Source organism: Fundulus heteroclitus, chromosome 17, assembly GCF_011125445.2.
Source record: "Fundulus heteroclitus isolate FHET01 chromosome 17, MU-UCD_Fhet_4.1, whole genome shotgun sequence".
Lineage (NCBI taxonomy): Eukaryota > Metazoa > Chordata > Actinopteri > Cyprinodontiformes > Fundulidae > Fundulus > Fundulus heteroclitus.
The window spans coordinates 8241255-8257234 of NC_046377.1; the positions used below are offsets into that span (position 1 = coordinate 8241255).

At 41.0% G+C, this 15980-nt stretch overlaps 1 protein-coding gene across 1 annotated transcript in view; it reads right to left on the reverse strand.

Moving 5' to 3' along the window:
- The window catches only part of dock4b (dedicator of cytokinesis 4b), a 155962-nt gene that overhangs the window by 86742 nt on the left and 53240 nt on the right, over window positions 1-15980 (reverse strand). Inside the window, exons 6-8 of the mRNA XM_036148815.1 lie at window positions 15753-15901; window positions 9885-9969; window positions 1536-1687 (exon numbers count right to left, since the gene is read on the reverse strand). Of these exons, the coding sequence (XP_036004708.1) occupies window positions 1536-1687; window positions 9885-9969; window positions 15753-15901 (386 nt within the window). The remainder of the gene's footprint in view (window positions 1-1535; window positions 1688-9884; window positions 9970-15752; window positions 15902-15980) is intronic.

Sequence of the window (15980 nt, forward strand, 5' to 3'; positions counted from 1 at the left end):
TATTTTTATGAATGTCTGAAACTGCAAAATTAGTCAGCTAACTGTAAGGAGATGACGCGGTCTGCTCATGCGCTCTTTGTTATCAGAGAACCGTGCCACTGAAAAACCGAGCCGAGCTCACCCATCGAACTGGTCAACATTTAGCGCGGTCCGTGACTGGCACGGTTCAGTTCAGTTTGCGATCCATTTACACTCGATAGTTATCTCGGTCACCGAACTCGGACCGTTCTTGGCACGCTTAAAAAGGGGGCGTGTAAATGGGGCTATTGGATGCTTTTGGAGGTTCAGGTCTAAGTCCATCACCACATCCAGATTTCACTCACTCACTTACTCACTCACTCACTCTTTAAGTCAATGCCATTTTTAAAACAGTATTGTTGAGGTTTGCTATACTTGAAAAACACCTTGGCTAATGAACTTTTCATTTTATTCATCTGGCATCAATATTCTACATATAAGCAATGTTATTTTGGCTAAAGTAGTGATTGTGGTAGCATTACTGGTGTATTAAGAACAATTTTACTCAAAGTTACCTTATCAGCCCACTCCTAACCAAAGCAAATTAGTCACAAAAGTGATGAGAAAAATCCCGATGAGGTAATAAAACATTAGGTCCCATCAACAGCACCCACATTTCTCTGCTCTCATACTGTGAGGCAAAGAGAACAGTCACTAAAGCATGACTTTTCAAAAGAAGTTTCAATGATGCCAAGCTGGTATTTCAACCCACTCACTTTTCAGCCTCCTCGTTTTCTTTTTTTTTTTTTTTGCCCCCTCATAAAGCCTCTTGTTTTTGACATAAAATAGAATTTCCTCCCTTTGAACTATGAAACTAGGGAGCTTAATGGCAGTCCCCACTGTTTTGGGGTGACACCGCATCGGGAGGATGTGGCATGTGTGAACGTCTGTGTGAGAGCATGCATTCGTGCTGCGTGCGCGGAGTCCTTGGGTGACAAGCTCTTTCATGCGGCGAGCAAAAACGTCACGATCTGGCGGCAACAACACGACCTTGGCCACTTCTATGTGTCCGAGTGCACTTTAACAACGTGTGGGACTTCGTAATTCTTCAATATAATTTCACAGAAAAAAAAGAGTGTATTTGTAACTCTCAGTTAATTTAAAGGGATTTTGTGAACCACGCGTACTAAAAGCAAAATTTGGTAATAAATGCAAAAAAAAAAAAAAAAAACTAACTGTGAAATATTGCTTTGCAATAGGAGCATTCAAAACTATGATGGCTGGAGAGATTGACAGACAAATGAATGGATATATGGATAGAGGAATGCATGAATGAATGAATAGATGGATGGAAAGTAGGTTAGGCAGGACAGATGGATGGACAGGTGAATGGATTTCTAATGGATGGGTGGAAAGCTGAATAGGTGGTTATTTTTTTAGACAGTGGTACAGTGTGGAAATCCAAAAACCCAGATTTTTTTAAGCACTTACACTATACTCCGCACCGAATCAGAGCAACATCATACATTTCCAGACTGAGTGGGAACCATGCTACTCAAAACTTGTAAGGTTTTCACCTGAGCGGCCGATTCTCCCGTCCGTCATAAATGTGAAAGAAGACTTCCAGCTCCTCCCCCAGATTGGCACTCATCAGGCTTTTCACGTGGACGAACAAGTGATGGGTGCTAGCAGGCGCAGCGCTCTCCTTCTTGCGATGCCGATGTTCCATCTGCAGCAGACGGGAGACAAATCGGGTGAAAACATTTTTCATATTGCTTTCTGAAGTTGGAGCATTTCTGTCATTCGCAAGTTTAAGATAAGAAAGCAAAGTTTGGGAGTTTTAAACCTTAAATGGATGAAAAGGAACAAAAAAAAAAAAACACACGCGACTGCAGGGGAGACACATTTGCGTCAGTTCTTTAAATACAAGCCAATCGTATTTTAGCTTCTGTATTTATGATTGAATTTTCAAGTCAGAGATAAATAACATCCCCCGAGACATCTCACATGCTTGCTCCAGATTTGGGTTCATATCCAAAACTCAAAAAAGGCTCAGATATAGATTAAGTGAAAACAGGTCTAGGTAATAAGGCGTGTAACATTTCAGACTGCCTGCAGTGCCTGCAGATGATATGTGAAAGCTTCAGCTGATTGTTGCCTGTTTGTTTTAGTCTCCTGACAGGGAAAACGATCAGCACATTGGTTGTGCAGTGCAGTGGGTACAGAGCCTTTTAAATCCATGCATTTACTTTTAAAAGACATGTTATGCCATGTTTTGTTTAAATTTTAGCGATAGACCAACACAAAGTAGTTAATATGTGGAAGGAAAACTTAAAAGTACATGTTTTTTTTATATAAAAATTTTGAGAAGTGAGGTGTCCATTTGTATCCACCCTCTTTGCTCTGACATCACCAAATAAAATTTATGCATACAGCCTGTGTGCAAACACCATCCATCCATGCTGGAAAACTAATACTAAACATCACCCCAAACAACCATTCCTGTGTTGAAGCATGGAATGGCAGTATCATGCTATGGGGATGAAATAAGCAAGGGAAGACAATGGTCCCCAAACCCCGGGTCAAAATAAATAACTTACATTATTTCTGTTTAATTTATTATCTGAGTATAACCCAAGTATTATTTTTAAAAACAAAATTGTTTAAAAAGAAAAAAATTTGATTTGAAAAATGGCTGGCATCTATCCAACACGTTTGTCTGGCTCTCTCTTGACGCATGTCAAGACTCATGTCTCTGTCAAATCGACAAATGCACCGATAGCGTCGTACTTGGTGGCTAACCGCATTGCTAAGGCGAAGAAACCATTCACTATTGGCGAAGAATTGATCCTGCCTACCTGCCTGCCCCTAAAGATGTTTGCTGTGAACTTCTGTGAATGTAGGCAGCCTTAAAAGGGTTGTTGAACTGAGAACAAGTAAAATTACGGAGTAGTCCGTGCAAAGGTAACGCACCTCGGCTGTGACTGCCATTACCCATAGATAAGACTGTCTCGTTGCAAAGAACCAAGTTCAGAGCTCCTCCCACTGTTACAGTGTTAAGGTCAGTTGCATTTTTTATGTATTTGTGAATATTTATAACATTATTATAATTATTATATTTTGAAAATACAGCTTTTTATTCCAGTCGCATCATTTCATTTTGTTGCATTTATCAGCCACACCGATATACATGTTTTATTTTACATTAAACCGGTTCATAGCACACAAAATGATTGGGGGCCCATTGATGCAAGGGAGCCACCACACATGTGGAAGAAGGTACTTTTGGTCAGATGAGACCATGAAAACTATGAAATATGGTGGTGGCTGCTTCATGCTGTGGGGAACTTTTCCTTCAGCAGGGACAGAAGCCAGTAGTATGAATAGTAAGCTGCAAAGGAATGTAGCATAGCTCTATGTTAAAATGACCTAATCTAAGTCAAAGACCTAAATCCAATTAAGAATCTGCCACAAGACTTATAAATTCCTGTTCACAGTCATTCTCCATCGAATCTGTCTGAGACTGACCTGCTTTAAAAATGAGCACCAACATCTCCATCTACAGATGTGCAAAACTGTGAGAAACCCACCTGAATTAACTTGAAGCCGTAACTGCCCAAAGTTTGATTCTACAAAATTGGTTTAATTTGGTGGCTGGATTTAAAAAGGGCCCGTCATACTTTTCAGATCTGTAGCTGCAATGAAAGGAATATTAAAAACGACAGCTCATCCATGTGAAAATCTTACGTCACAGCTCAACAAAAGCATAATTGTGACGTTAAAATGTGATAAAAGATAAAACCTTAAAAGAAGTATGAATACTGGAACCAATATTAATTCTCTTTCTGTGCAAAAGAAAACTAGGGGCTCTAAAGAAATGACTTTACACCGCTAAATGGAAAAAAAAAAAGGCATCGTATATCACAGCCACTTTCCCTATAAGGGTCCAATTATATCTTTGACAAAATGAAGTAATGGTCTTTTAACGGCGCAAAAGAAGCATGATTAACAGAAAGTAAATGTCAGATCTCAGTGTGGTCTGGATGTAGTCATTACACGCCGTGTTAGGTCAGGCTGTATAGAAACCATCAGGACGGCCTCGCACAGGATTGCATCATAGCGTTGTAAAAAACCATCTAGATCAACGTGCACATTACTGCTCGCTTAACAGCATGAGGGGTTTATCCCAGTCTGCTGTTAACGTCCAAAAATACTACACACAAACAACGCCAGATGGCCGGTAGAGGTACTGCCAAATGATGTCTTCGACTCACGGCTGTAGTAAAAACACACAACAGGAGGTTCGGTGGGGGGAGGGGGAAGGGGGTAAAATCAAGGAGAGAAAATGAGAAAAAAATAATAAAGCGCACTGTAAATACACAACAGGGGCAAGTCAAGGACAGACGGGAACAAACTTGCTCCACGGTAACCACCTGCAAGGTTTACCCTTCATCAGCAACGTTGCGTATTGTTGTCAACGTCTCAGCTGCACTAAATAACACACTCGGGCCGTCTGGTTAAAGTAAACCACTGTGATCCACAAGTAGGGCACACCCTAGTCAGAAAACCAGTAGGATTTAATTTGGGTTTTCATGTCAATTACTATTAGCAGTACAATCTAAGCATTTCTCTCCATTTGATGCGCCGGCTATGTGTGCCGCTAGATTAATGAGATGCAACGCATCGGAATCACTAGTAGATAGTTCTGTACCAGCAACGCTCTTTGCATTCTGGAGTGGTGGCCATAATAGATACAAAACTCCCATTACCCGATGTTATTCTGATTTCATGCAATGTTTCTGTTGTTTTAAGCAACTGGCAACTCAAAAAAGTTTAACATGCACGTTCAACAGAGAACGCACCATTGATGAAGTTGCCAGGAAAGTAATTTACTGCTTTATAACCATTTCTAACATTTCATTAATTTATAGATTTTATGTAGACTAGTGCCACCAGATTTTGGTTGACATAGTGACATGTTTCTGAAGACATTAAGAAAAATATATTTGTTTAGAAAAAAATATGTATTTTACTTGTTCTCAGTTCAACAACCCTTAACCCGTGGACTGAATACAGAAAAGAAAAAACACCGGGGTTCAAACTAAACTAAAAAAAATCGTGCCCGGGCATGATGTACACGTGCAAGTCACAGTTAAATTACATAGTGAGGATAAGAATACAATATGAAAAGAATAATCTTTAGAAAACTGCTATGCTATAAACAGAGTTTTGAAAAACACCTTATTCACATGAGACTCCAGCAAAAATAAGCCCATATATTGTTTTATTTTTTTTAAAAACAGCACCTCTGACAAATATGTTTTGTTCAGTCACATCTCCTCTGCCTGAGTGAGGCCCCAGAAATAGCCACCTTTTGTTAGGATGATCTGAAGGAACAAGGAGCGCGCCGTCTTAAAGGCACCAGCACTTCTGCTACACAGAACAGGGCCGAGCTTCTGGGTTTGACGTAAAATGACTCGTTCCGGGAAGACCTAATTTACGGTTCGGGATTTTATTACGAGGTTATTTTCGGCGTGTCATTTGGGCTGCACGATGGCGACAAGTCTGTGGTTGTGTTTCAGCGTCTGCATGACTTGACACAAAGGGCAGACACAAGAGACTGGCATTCCTACGGCAAGACAAGGAGAAGACAGGAGACAGCTGGACAGGCAAATGGGATTCTGTTCGATTCTTTATTTAGGATGTTTTGGAAACAGTGTCAAGAGCACCAACTAAGAAACTGGAAAAACTACAGAAGGCAAGAAAAAAGGAGAAAAAAAACATTATACCCTTCTATGAGTCCACCAATCTATTTAAATGCCCAGTATTTCTTTTTGCTGTGTCTGTACCTGTCATTTACTCAGAGAGCCAGTAATCTTGGACAGCGCTGTCTCTCTCTCTCCCACCACAAGCAAAGCCAAAAAGGAGGTTTTGCCAGCACATGTGACGTGCCAGGCCTGAGTGATCTATCCCAGTTGTATGATTCGCCAAAATTAATAAACTGATCACGGTCTCTGAGGACTAAGTGGGAAGCTTGAGGTTCAATTGCATTCGGGCAACAGGGGACTATCTCAAGTGAGCGGGCTCAGGCTGAGAAAAGAGAGCCAATTAGGGTTTTAAAAAAAAGTCTGTTTCTCTAAATAACCTATTTTTTTTTTTTTTAGGAATAAAGGATAAAGAAAATAAAAACAGCACGTGCTTTTTATAGTCAAAGCAAATCAATTTGAAAAAAAGAATAAAATACACATTTTTTCCTTGAAACCAGGATAAAGGCAATATAATACACAGAGCTGCAAATTAAACTCCAGCTTTTCTGATGGTAAAATAATCCTCTTATGCTTTCCCCAAAGCCAAAATCTCACATGGCGTTAACTTTCTCTCGGAATAATTACAGAAAAACTGAAAAACATCTTTTTCAAGGCAATGCTGAAGAGCTTACAGATCAGTGTTGTAGGATGCTACTAACTAGACTAATTCAACTTTAAAACATGGAGATGCTGAAGATTTACTTCCGAGGAACTGTTGTAATTGGGTGCTGATCAGGTGGCATGCAAGTTTTACTCAATATTCTGGCACAAATGTCTTTTTTGCTTTGCCTTTTCTTTCCTTTCACTGGGAATGGGTCACAATGTGTTGAGTAACTTCTGTTTGTTGAAACAGCTTTAATTAACATTCATGTGCTGTCCTTGTTTTTCTTTCCTGTGGAAAGTAGTGCTCTCTCATTACTGCCGTGCTTGTATGCTTAGCTATTTGCCTTTCTTAGATGGGGCAACTGATGAAGGCATTGCCGCTATTGAATTTGTGTGCTCCAAATTTTTTTTCTTTTCTATGTAAAGGCCATCTACCCTGATCGGTCCGTATTTAGCGGTTTCTTTCCTTGATGCAGCCGTTTAGAGTGCTAATGCTGCCTTTAAATTAAAGATGCACCGGATCCGATACCCGGATCGGATATCGGCTCTGATTTGACTAATTAGCTGGATTGGTTATCGAATAAACGACGCTGATACCGATCCACTTGTTTCTTTTTGTATTAATATCATACACAGCAATACAGTTACACCAATCTAGTCACTTAAATTCTGCTCGCCACGCCTGTTACGTCATCACGCAGAGCAGCTAGTGATGAGCAAACACATTGCAACACGGAGCAAGCGCTGGACCGATCCAGGTCTGCTATTTGGAAACATTTCAAACTTGATACGCCAACCAGTCAGACTGCAAATTGCGATATCTGCAAAATGAAAATTGCAAGGGATGGTGATAAAGTTGGTAAATTCAACACTGTTGTTCAACGCTACTGTTGAATCTACCAAAATTGGTATACTCAACAGTATTATCTGCTCAGTATCGGTCGATATGCTTACGTCCGACATCGGTATCGGATGGATCAGAAAAAACTGGATCGGTGCATCTCTACTTTAAATCTGTGCATTTTTCCATACAAAGTACTTGTATGTTTAGTAGTCTCTTTCTTCAGGATTGAGGCATTAAGGTAACTACTGTTAACATTTACTTTGCACACTGTTTTAGTTTCCCATACAAAGTATCGGCTGCACCCTTCTGTGCTTGTGTGTTCAGCAATGTCTCTAGCGTGGACAGAGCCATTGATTGAGCTGTTAATACCGCAACTTTGTGTACGCTCTTTTTTTACTGCTCAATACAAAGAACTCAGTGGTTTTAGTTTTGTGTACTGGTGAATATTCTCAGTCATTTGGGTCTTCTAGTTTTTCTTTATAATAGACAGTTGGACGGGGCAATACATCAAGATTTAAAAAATTTTGAGTTTTTTTAAAGAGATATACGATGAGACTATATCGAGATGGTTTATGTTGGGTTAGAAAGAAACTTTTATGTATTCACGTAGGTTAATTTTTAGCTGCCACATATTAAAAAGAAATATGGCTGCAAGATATTTGGGGCAAATGTTTCATTCAGAGATGCCTTTTTATAATTACTTCATGAAAAGAAAAACACATTGAGATATATATTGTTATGGGCATTCAGACTAAAAATATCGAGATATTATTTTTGGTTCATATCGCTCAGCCATAATAGAAAGTCGTTCTATTAAAACCACAACAAGATAAAAAAATTGGAAAATAGAAAAAATGGAGGCTCTCTCATGACTTAAGATCTCACTGAGAAATACTAGTGTAATTAAGGATCATTTACATGGTTTATTACGCCTTTGTGTGTTCTTATTTATGGGTCTTTGTGTACGGATAAATGCAACGAGAGCCTTTTATTTTTATCTTGCCTCGCTATAGTGGGGAATTGCAGTGATTTGCTCATTTTGTAACAGAGGTGTGTTGTTCTACTTTCATCCTGCTACGGCTGCTTTTGTTTCAGCCAACAACAGAAATGAAACAGATGGATTAAGAGCCTCAATTACCCATCTCTGAAGCAAAAGCCGACACAGTGCGAGAGTGTGTGTGATATAATTCTCCCCTTGCTCCGTGCCGGGGCAGAGAAGTGGTTGCCACGGTAACAGTGGATGGGGTTCAAGAGAAGGCGGGTGGGAAAAAAAACTGTGAGGGAAACGGCCGGGGAAAAGCAAAAGGGGGGAGAAATATGGCAGCAGACGGAAGGACGGGCAGTTCGGTCCAACAACAATGCTGCTTTTGGAGGAAAATACTGACTTTGGTGCATCACTGGTTATCAAAAGCTAAATTTGTTTTGCCAACTTCTGGTTCCAAAACCATGTCAAAAGCAACAACTCGACAGTGATTGCATCTATTTTTTGTTAAGTTTGAGCTTCATTTTGCCTTCTGTGTGAAATTACATATTGCAACATGTGTGTTTTAAGTAAAAAATAAAAAATAAAATCAACTGAAACAAACAGTGTCTGAACTTTAGGATTCTCCTGAACACAGAGCTCAAAAAAACAATATGTGTGGTACATATTTCAAATAACAACACTGGTAGTAACAAAGGCTTTTTTTTCTTTTACTGAGATTTATACAAGTTTGCTTCTCATCTTATCAGTAACACACATAGTACTGCTTCGTTAACTCTAGTGTCCGAATGCATAAAACTGTTGCAATTACTTTACCTGACTCCGCCAGATAGATTTGCTCCGCATATCCATCTGGAAACCTTCCGTTGAAGTAATTTTGGGAAGGGGCGAAAATACTGGTTAGCTGATTGGCCTATGTTGGTGATAGACGGGCCAAATAAACCAATCAGATTCCTTGTCGCTCTGTTACGAGTGACGACGAAAACACAACCACAAGCCAAGCTACTCTTGCTGCTGCAGGTAAAGGCTCGTTAGCTCAGCAGAGAAATACTCTGTAATTCCGATAAAACTTGCTCGATAGCCACGCTAACGCTAGTTTCATCGGCTGAAGCCGCCATGTTCTTTAGACTGAACTGTCGCGCTTCCCGTTGCGTCACACCTCAACCCGCCTCAAAGCCAACGCTGATTGGACGTTCGTTTGGTGAACGGCTCCAAATTTTCTTTAACGGAGAGTAGCCAGACTGATCTGTGAATGAAACCTTGAAAGCTCGCGAGATCAGGATGGTCTCACGAGGCTAGCAATTACTAACACCGGGTCCAAACTTAGCATAACAAAAAAAAGAAAAGACCTACAAAAAATCAAAAACTAAACTCTGATCAATGCATACGTTTGTTTGTGTTGCAATGATTATGATCAATTTGAATGTAATTTTGACCAAACTGGATTCTATATTTGGATTTGAATTGACTCTGCTCGTCTTGTAAAGTGCTTTGAAAGGAACACGTCCCAAAAAAAACTAACAAATTATGGATTTCAAAACCTTGAAACATAAAGTAAAACATATAAAAAAATAACTAATGCCAAATTAAAAGAGAAGACACTCACACAGGTATAAAAGCATTAAAGGGGATGAGTTTCAACCATCTGCACCACAAATGAGGTGTTGTAAAGGATGTAAAGAATCCTCACCAGTCTGTAAAGTTCTGTCACGCTGATTTCATCTGGATCCACCATGCTGAACTCCCGCCTGGGCACCAGGTCCAAGCCAAGTTGTCTAAAAACACACACAAATAAGACAAATCACACACAGGTTACGAGGAGAGTTCATTCTCACTGAACATTAAGGCGGGGCTTTGCATCAACAGGACCTGAGGTCACCTCCGTCAAGGTTCTAGCTCCATCTGACAGATGGTCTGCTTTCTCATTCAGCTCCTTTTTTTTTTTCATTTTAGCTGCCCTTTTACACCTCTTAGCAGTCACTCATATCAGTTTATGTGCCCATCCATCCTTGATTCTCAGCTCCCCGTGGAATGTGGGAGTTAAAACCGTTCTTTCATCATTCCCTCTCCCGTGGTTCAGACCGACACCATCCAGCGCAAGGCATCTCGTTTGTGGCAATAAGAGAAAAAGGGCCTGCAGAGAGAGACTCTCCAAACAACCCCCGCGCTAATGATGGATGTGTTGCCTGCTTGAGGACAGCCACCAGCAGGAGGACGAAGAAAAGCGAGGGCACACGGAACGAGGGTGTGACACAAGTTTGTCTTTTTTTCACCTACGATTTCTCTTTTAACCCATCAGCATCGAGCGGTGAGAGATAGGAGAGGAAAAAACAGCAGGAGGGATCGAACAAGCGGCGACTGTGTGAGAGCGGCTTGATTGAGCGAGGAGTGCGCTCGCAGGGAGGGGAGGTGACAACCAAAGACAGAAGTGTGAGAAGTGAGGAAAGCTGCAGACGAACGCCAGAGCTGCAAAATTGTGCAGGAAAGAAGTCGAGGCAGAAAAGTCAGGTGAGAAAAAAATGTTTCCAAGTAAAGTTGAGTTGAACCTAAAAAGTAATATGAATAAGATCCCGCTGAAGATAAAAAGGGAGATTTATTCCATGATTATGTTGGTAGAAATCCTAAAAAATAAAAATAAAAATCACACCTGTCTTCCTTATCAACGAAAAAACATAAAAAGAAATCAGCAACCGAAACTAGTCCCACAACGTTTAAGTGCTTTGGTTCTTTCACCCGACATATTTTTAAAAAGATTAGATTTCAAGCACTGATAAGCTTCAAATAAATAATGCAATCAGGCAAATAGTGTAAATGGCGACAAGCAGAGGCCGGGTAGATGTCTCCAATGCAACAGCTCTACTTGCTGCTTATTACTTCATAACAATTCTACCTAAAAAAAAAAGAAGAATGATGACACCTTGTGCACTATTTAGTTGAAATTGAAATATTTTATTTTCCCCAATGGGCAATTCTTTTGCAGCAGAGTCTACACACAACAATAAATGCTCATAAAACAACCCCCCACCCCAAACCACCACCAAAGAAGAAGTAAAATCAGGAACATTTTCTATGTCTTTGACTATGTCAGGAATTGAAGCTATACAACTAATCTGGAATCAATTTAAGGCCTAAAACTAAAGGGATAAAAGACCTCCTTCTTGATAGCTGAAGCCTGAACTAATTATGCAGTGGATCAATATTGTCCCCTTAGTGTCTCTTGTTCTAATGATTTGATTAAAGACTTTTAAATCAGCACCGGCTATGTTTGTATAGAGCCTAAACACACCCATCAACCTCTTTTTATTTCCAGTGCTGAAGTTTCCAAACCAAAGTTAAACCATATGCAATAAAATAAAAAAAATACAATTTTAAAAGTGATTGCTCAACATTCAAACCGATTAATTTTCTTAAAAAGAACAGCTTCTAGTTACAGATGGCATCGGTGCTAGCCTTGATGTTATCTTATTATCCAGTGTGACTAAATGCTTTAACTGGCTGACAATTTCTACCAACGTACCATTAATGACCGTTGGTTCAATCATTGGCTGATTTCTTTGAAAATCAATCACAATCTTTTGTTTTGGAAACATTTAGGTCCAAGTGCCAGTTGTTGAACCATTGAAGGAATTTGTCCAAAACTGGACCGTGGCCCACCTCCTTCTCCAGAAAGAGGCTAACAATTACAGAGCTGTCCGCACATTTAATGATAAACCTCAACTTGATTTGGCTCTGACACTTGTCAGCGCAGAGCTTAAAGTGCAGGGGTTGATAACGCACCCACGAGGAGAGCCAGCCAAACACATCAGTGGCTCGGAGAGAGCGTGTTTTTAACGTGTGTTCTCTGAGATCTCTTTGTCGAAAAAGACCACCGGCTACAAGTCAAACACTGAGAGATCATCCAGTCAGCGAGCCAGGCTGTGGGGCTGCATGCAGCTGAAGGCTGAAGAGAAGTCAATAAAACACAGATGTGCTTTTCGTGCTCTCTAGATGCCCAACAACAAGATTCTACGATGTAGCAGTGGGATCCTTAGCCCCCTTCCTTGCCTGATAAGCAAATAGAAAGTGGTCATTTCTTCATAGTTTCCTCTTCACTATCTGCTCAAGTGACTTCATCACTAAGGATTTAAGGACAACTGGGGGATAATCATTCAGGGCATTTGGGGACTTATTTGGCTACTGGTACAACAATACATTCCTACCATATTGTGCGGACTTTTTTCAGTGACAAACCACAGAAAGATGAAAGTAAAGATGGCGGAGGAGAAAGAACCACATCGCTTAAGTAAGTGGCCACTAATATGATCAGACCCATGACTGTTCCTAATATTTGTCTGTTCAAATGTCTTCCAATCTACTAATTCTTTTGATGCAGATGTGACTACCTCCTGAAGCGGTCCTGTATTCTACTACCTGAAACAAATATAGCATAAAACTGATTTCGCTCATCTGCAAGACCATGATCAGACTTAGCATGGATTATATTCCTCTCCTCAGCATGGCAAGAGTTACCACTCCTAAATGAATCCTAAACTTTCTCTCTGTGTCTAATTTCGCACCCCTTAATATAAAGGCCCCCTTTATATTTATCCTGTATTAACTCGTATCCCTCTATTTGAAAGGCAACCTTTTTCTGATTAATTTCAGCCTTAAGAAATTTACTGACCCACCTTGTTATTAGGGTACATTGTAATCATTTTGCGGAGGGGATTACACCATTGTCACAGAAAGCGATGTAACTTAACACAGGGAAAGTCACCCAAAACATTACAAGTCTTTAAATTCTCCCTAGTTTGTACTGTAAAGACAACCATTAAGTTCTTTAATAGCTTCTTCTGTCCACACTGTAAAATGCAGCATTCAGTTTAATTAGAAACATCAAGTGAGCAGAACTCAATTCTTGTCAACTTGTTGTTTATATTTATTTTAAAATAAATGCTCTTAACTGTTAGATAAAAAAAATGCTATCTAACATAACATATTTAAGTTGAGTCCACACATAAAAATGAAGTATTTGAAAGAGGTGCAGACTTGTGCGGGCTAGTTTAAACTCATTGGTGGATTTTTTTTTTGGCCAGACAAAACCATGAGTGAAGATGCTGCTACGATTAATGGGACGTATTCAGTATTATGGACTACAGTAGTCCCTAAGAAGTCGAACGCTGTGATCCGCTGGTTGTTTGAGGAAACAAAAAATGTGTCACACAGATAAAGAGTCCCAGTGTCCTGAGAAATAGGTCTTGTCAGAGTACAAATGCAGAAATGCATGATTAACATGGAAACATAATAAGGAAATATGAAAAGTAACTTGGGATCCAGATGGGATGCTCCCTGCAAGCAGATAAGCTCTAAAGGCTGATTCCCGGGGAAAAAAAATCATTAAAAAAACGTAATGTTGACAACTTATACATGTTAACATTTTTTAAGTTCACTAAAGTTTTTTTTTTTTTAGGCAACCAGTTTGCGTACTTTTTTAACGTACAGTCAACTTAAGGCATCTTAGTTATACTTACATTTTTCAAGGCAATTGGTTTCCTAGATTTTTTTTAAGTAAGGTGAACTTATTAGTGCACATCGCAACCTTTTTGCGCGCAATGCTTCATCTCGGGAGCCGACCGGTAGGGCGAGCCAAGAAGGACACAGTTACGATTCAAAGGGCCCAAAGGCTCTATCGAAGATGATTTAAAACCCTCTTTAATGGCGCCATAGCGTTTTTCCACCACCTTATTATGCCTCGCTGTGCATTAAAAATAGAAGGAGGGGAAAAGAAGCAGGGACTTCTTTAGACAACACGATTTAAACTCTCCCATTAAAAACATGCGGAGCGTCAGGAGAAATACTTTGCAAGTTATGTTTAGAACTGCAACAGCAGATGTTGCATTTATTATGCTCGCCTTTGGATGAATTTACACCACAGTTATGAATATCTGTAGAATGTATCTTGGGAGACAAAAGGGACGAAGCGAAACAGAGGAGTTCAACGTCAGTGCAGTGCAGCAGAAAGACTTCCTTATTCCAACATTGGTACGATGGCTTGAACTGACATTCCAGGCCACGCCCCCTGGTGATTAACCAGTAAGCAGTCCATCACAATCAAACCGAATTAGGTGGCCATATCCTTCTGTCTCATAATGCTGCCTCTGACCATCAGCGCTCAACCAAGTCTGTGTCAGGTCAACCTCACAGATTCTTTTAATCTTTGGTAAGGACTTTACTCGCATTTGTAGCTTGTCAGGTAGGCCACCGCCAGGTCTAGGTTACCGCCGCCGACCCCTTCCACCTCTTCAACAACGCCCTCACCGCAGGATAGCGACGTTGTTTGCTGTCTATCTCTCCTTTCCTTATTCTAACAACAAAAAAGTATCTGTTCCCTTAAATAAGTTCTACTAAAGAGACTGCTGGGAGCAAGCAGCGAGGGGGGGGGGGGGGGCCAACACGCCCCCTCCGGCGCCAACTTTAATGCACCTTTTGTTCCGGGGTTCAAAGCTTGGCCTGCACTGGGGGACCTGACAGTGGGGTTGGGTGATGATGTTCAGCACCTAGTTTCTCCCTATGCTCCACTCACTGGCCTGTGCTTCACACTGCAAGCCTGCCTCCAAGTCAGAAGTGTGGCTACTCTGTGAGGGTGCCTGGTGTCCGTCTACCTGGGGCTTCTGCCAGCCCCCCCCCCCCCGAGCGCTGCAAGGTTTCTACCCTTCTAACAACTTTGCACCTTCAGGTGACAAATTAGCGCACCTACTCTGCACACACACACACACACACACACACACACACACACACACGCTACACACAAATTCACGGCCCTACAAAAAAACCTAAGCAGTGGGTAGCCCTCTCAGAACCTGTTCAATTTATGCCTACGGAGCAGGAGAACCCAACAGCTTTGACAGGAAACGAAAGAAAAAGCTGAAATCAGAAGCACTGAAGGTCAACATGAACTCCATATGACCAGAAAAAAAAAAGACTAGACGCGGTTGATGGGACTGCTGGGATAGACAAATCAAAGATTTAGCTGAACTCTGCAGGAGCGCGTGACCTTCACGGAAAAGTCATCTGCAGAAAACCTCCCATTTATTCTCACAACAACAACAACAAAAAAAACCTGAAGGCCTTCAGAAAAACCGAGGGACGAGACTGGAGCAGCATTTATTCACTCAAGGATCTTAAGCCACAAAACGGTGCTTCTTTTAACTATTTGTCTGGCCTGTGTTACCCTAAATAAAAAGAAACTGACCTAACTAACCTTAAAATCTACCAAAGGACAACCCTTTCAGGCGAAGTCAAACAAATTTACCCTTGTTGTTTACGGTCCTGGGACCTATTAAACATCACAACTTGCATGCAATACACACTGCACACACATGGAGCACCAAATATCCCAATATTCACTCTATGAACAGTGCTAGCTCATGAAAACGTTTGCCAAACGGATAAATCTGTTGCCATAGAGGACTTTTTAGTTGACAATTCAACTCTGCTGTTTCCTGAGCTCACACACCTGATTTCAGCCCATATAGCTTCAACGCATCACACACTTCACCGCCACCGGTCTGATACTCACTCGTTGCCCCAGTCCAGTCTCGCTGTGATGTGCTGCTTGACGTCCTTCATCCTGTCGTGAGTGAGGTGCCCGACCAGCACTTGCCTCCTCAGGTCCAAGATTTCGTTCATCACGTGCCAGAGGCGATGGAACAAATCCCCCTCGTTCTTCTGCGGGAGAGGAAGGAGGAAGAGCATACTGAGAAGAGACACAGCCAGACGTGACGGACAACAGGCCGTCCTTCACGCT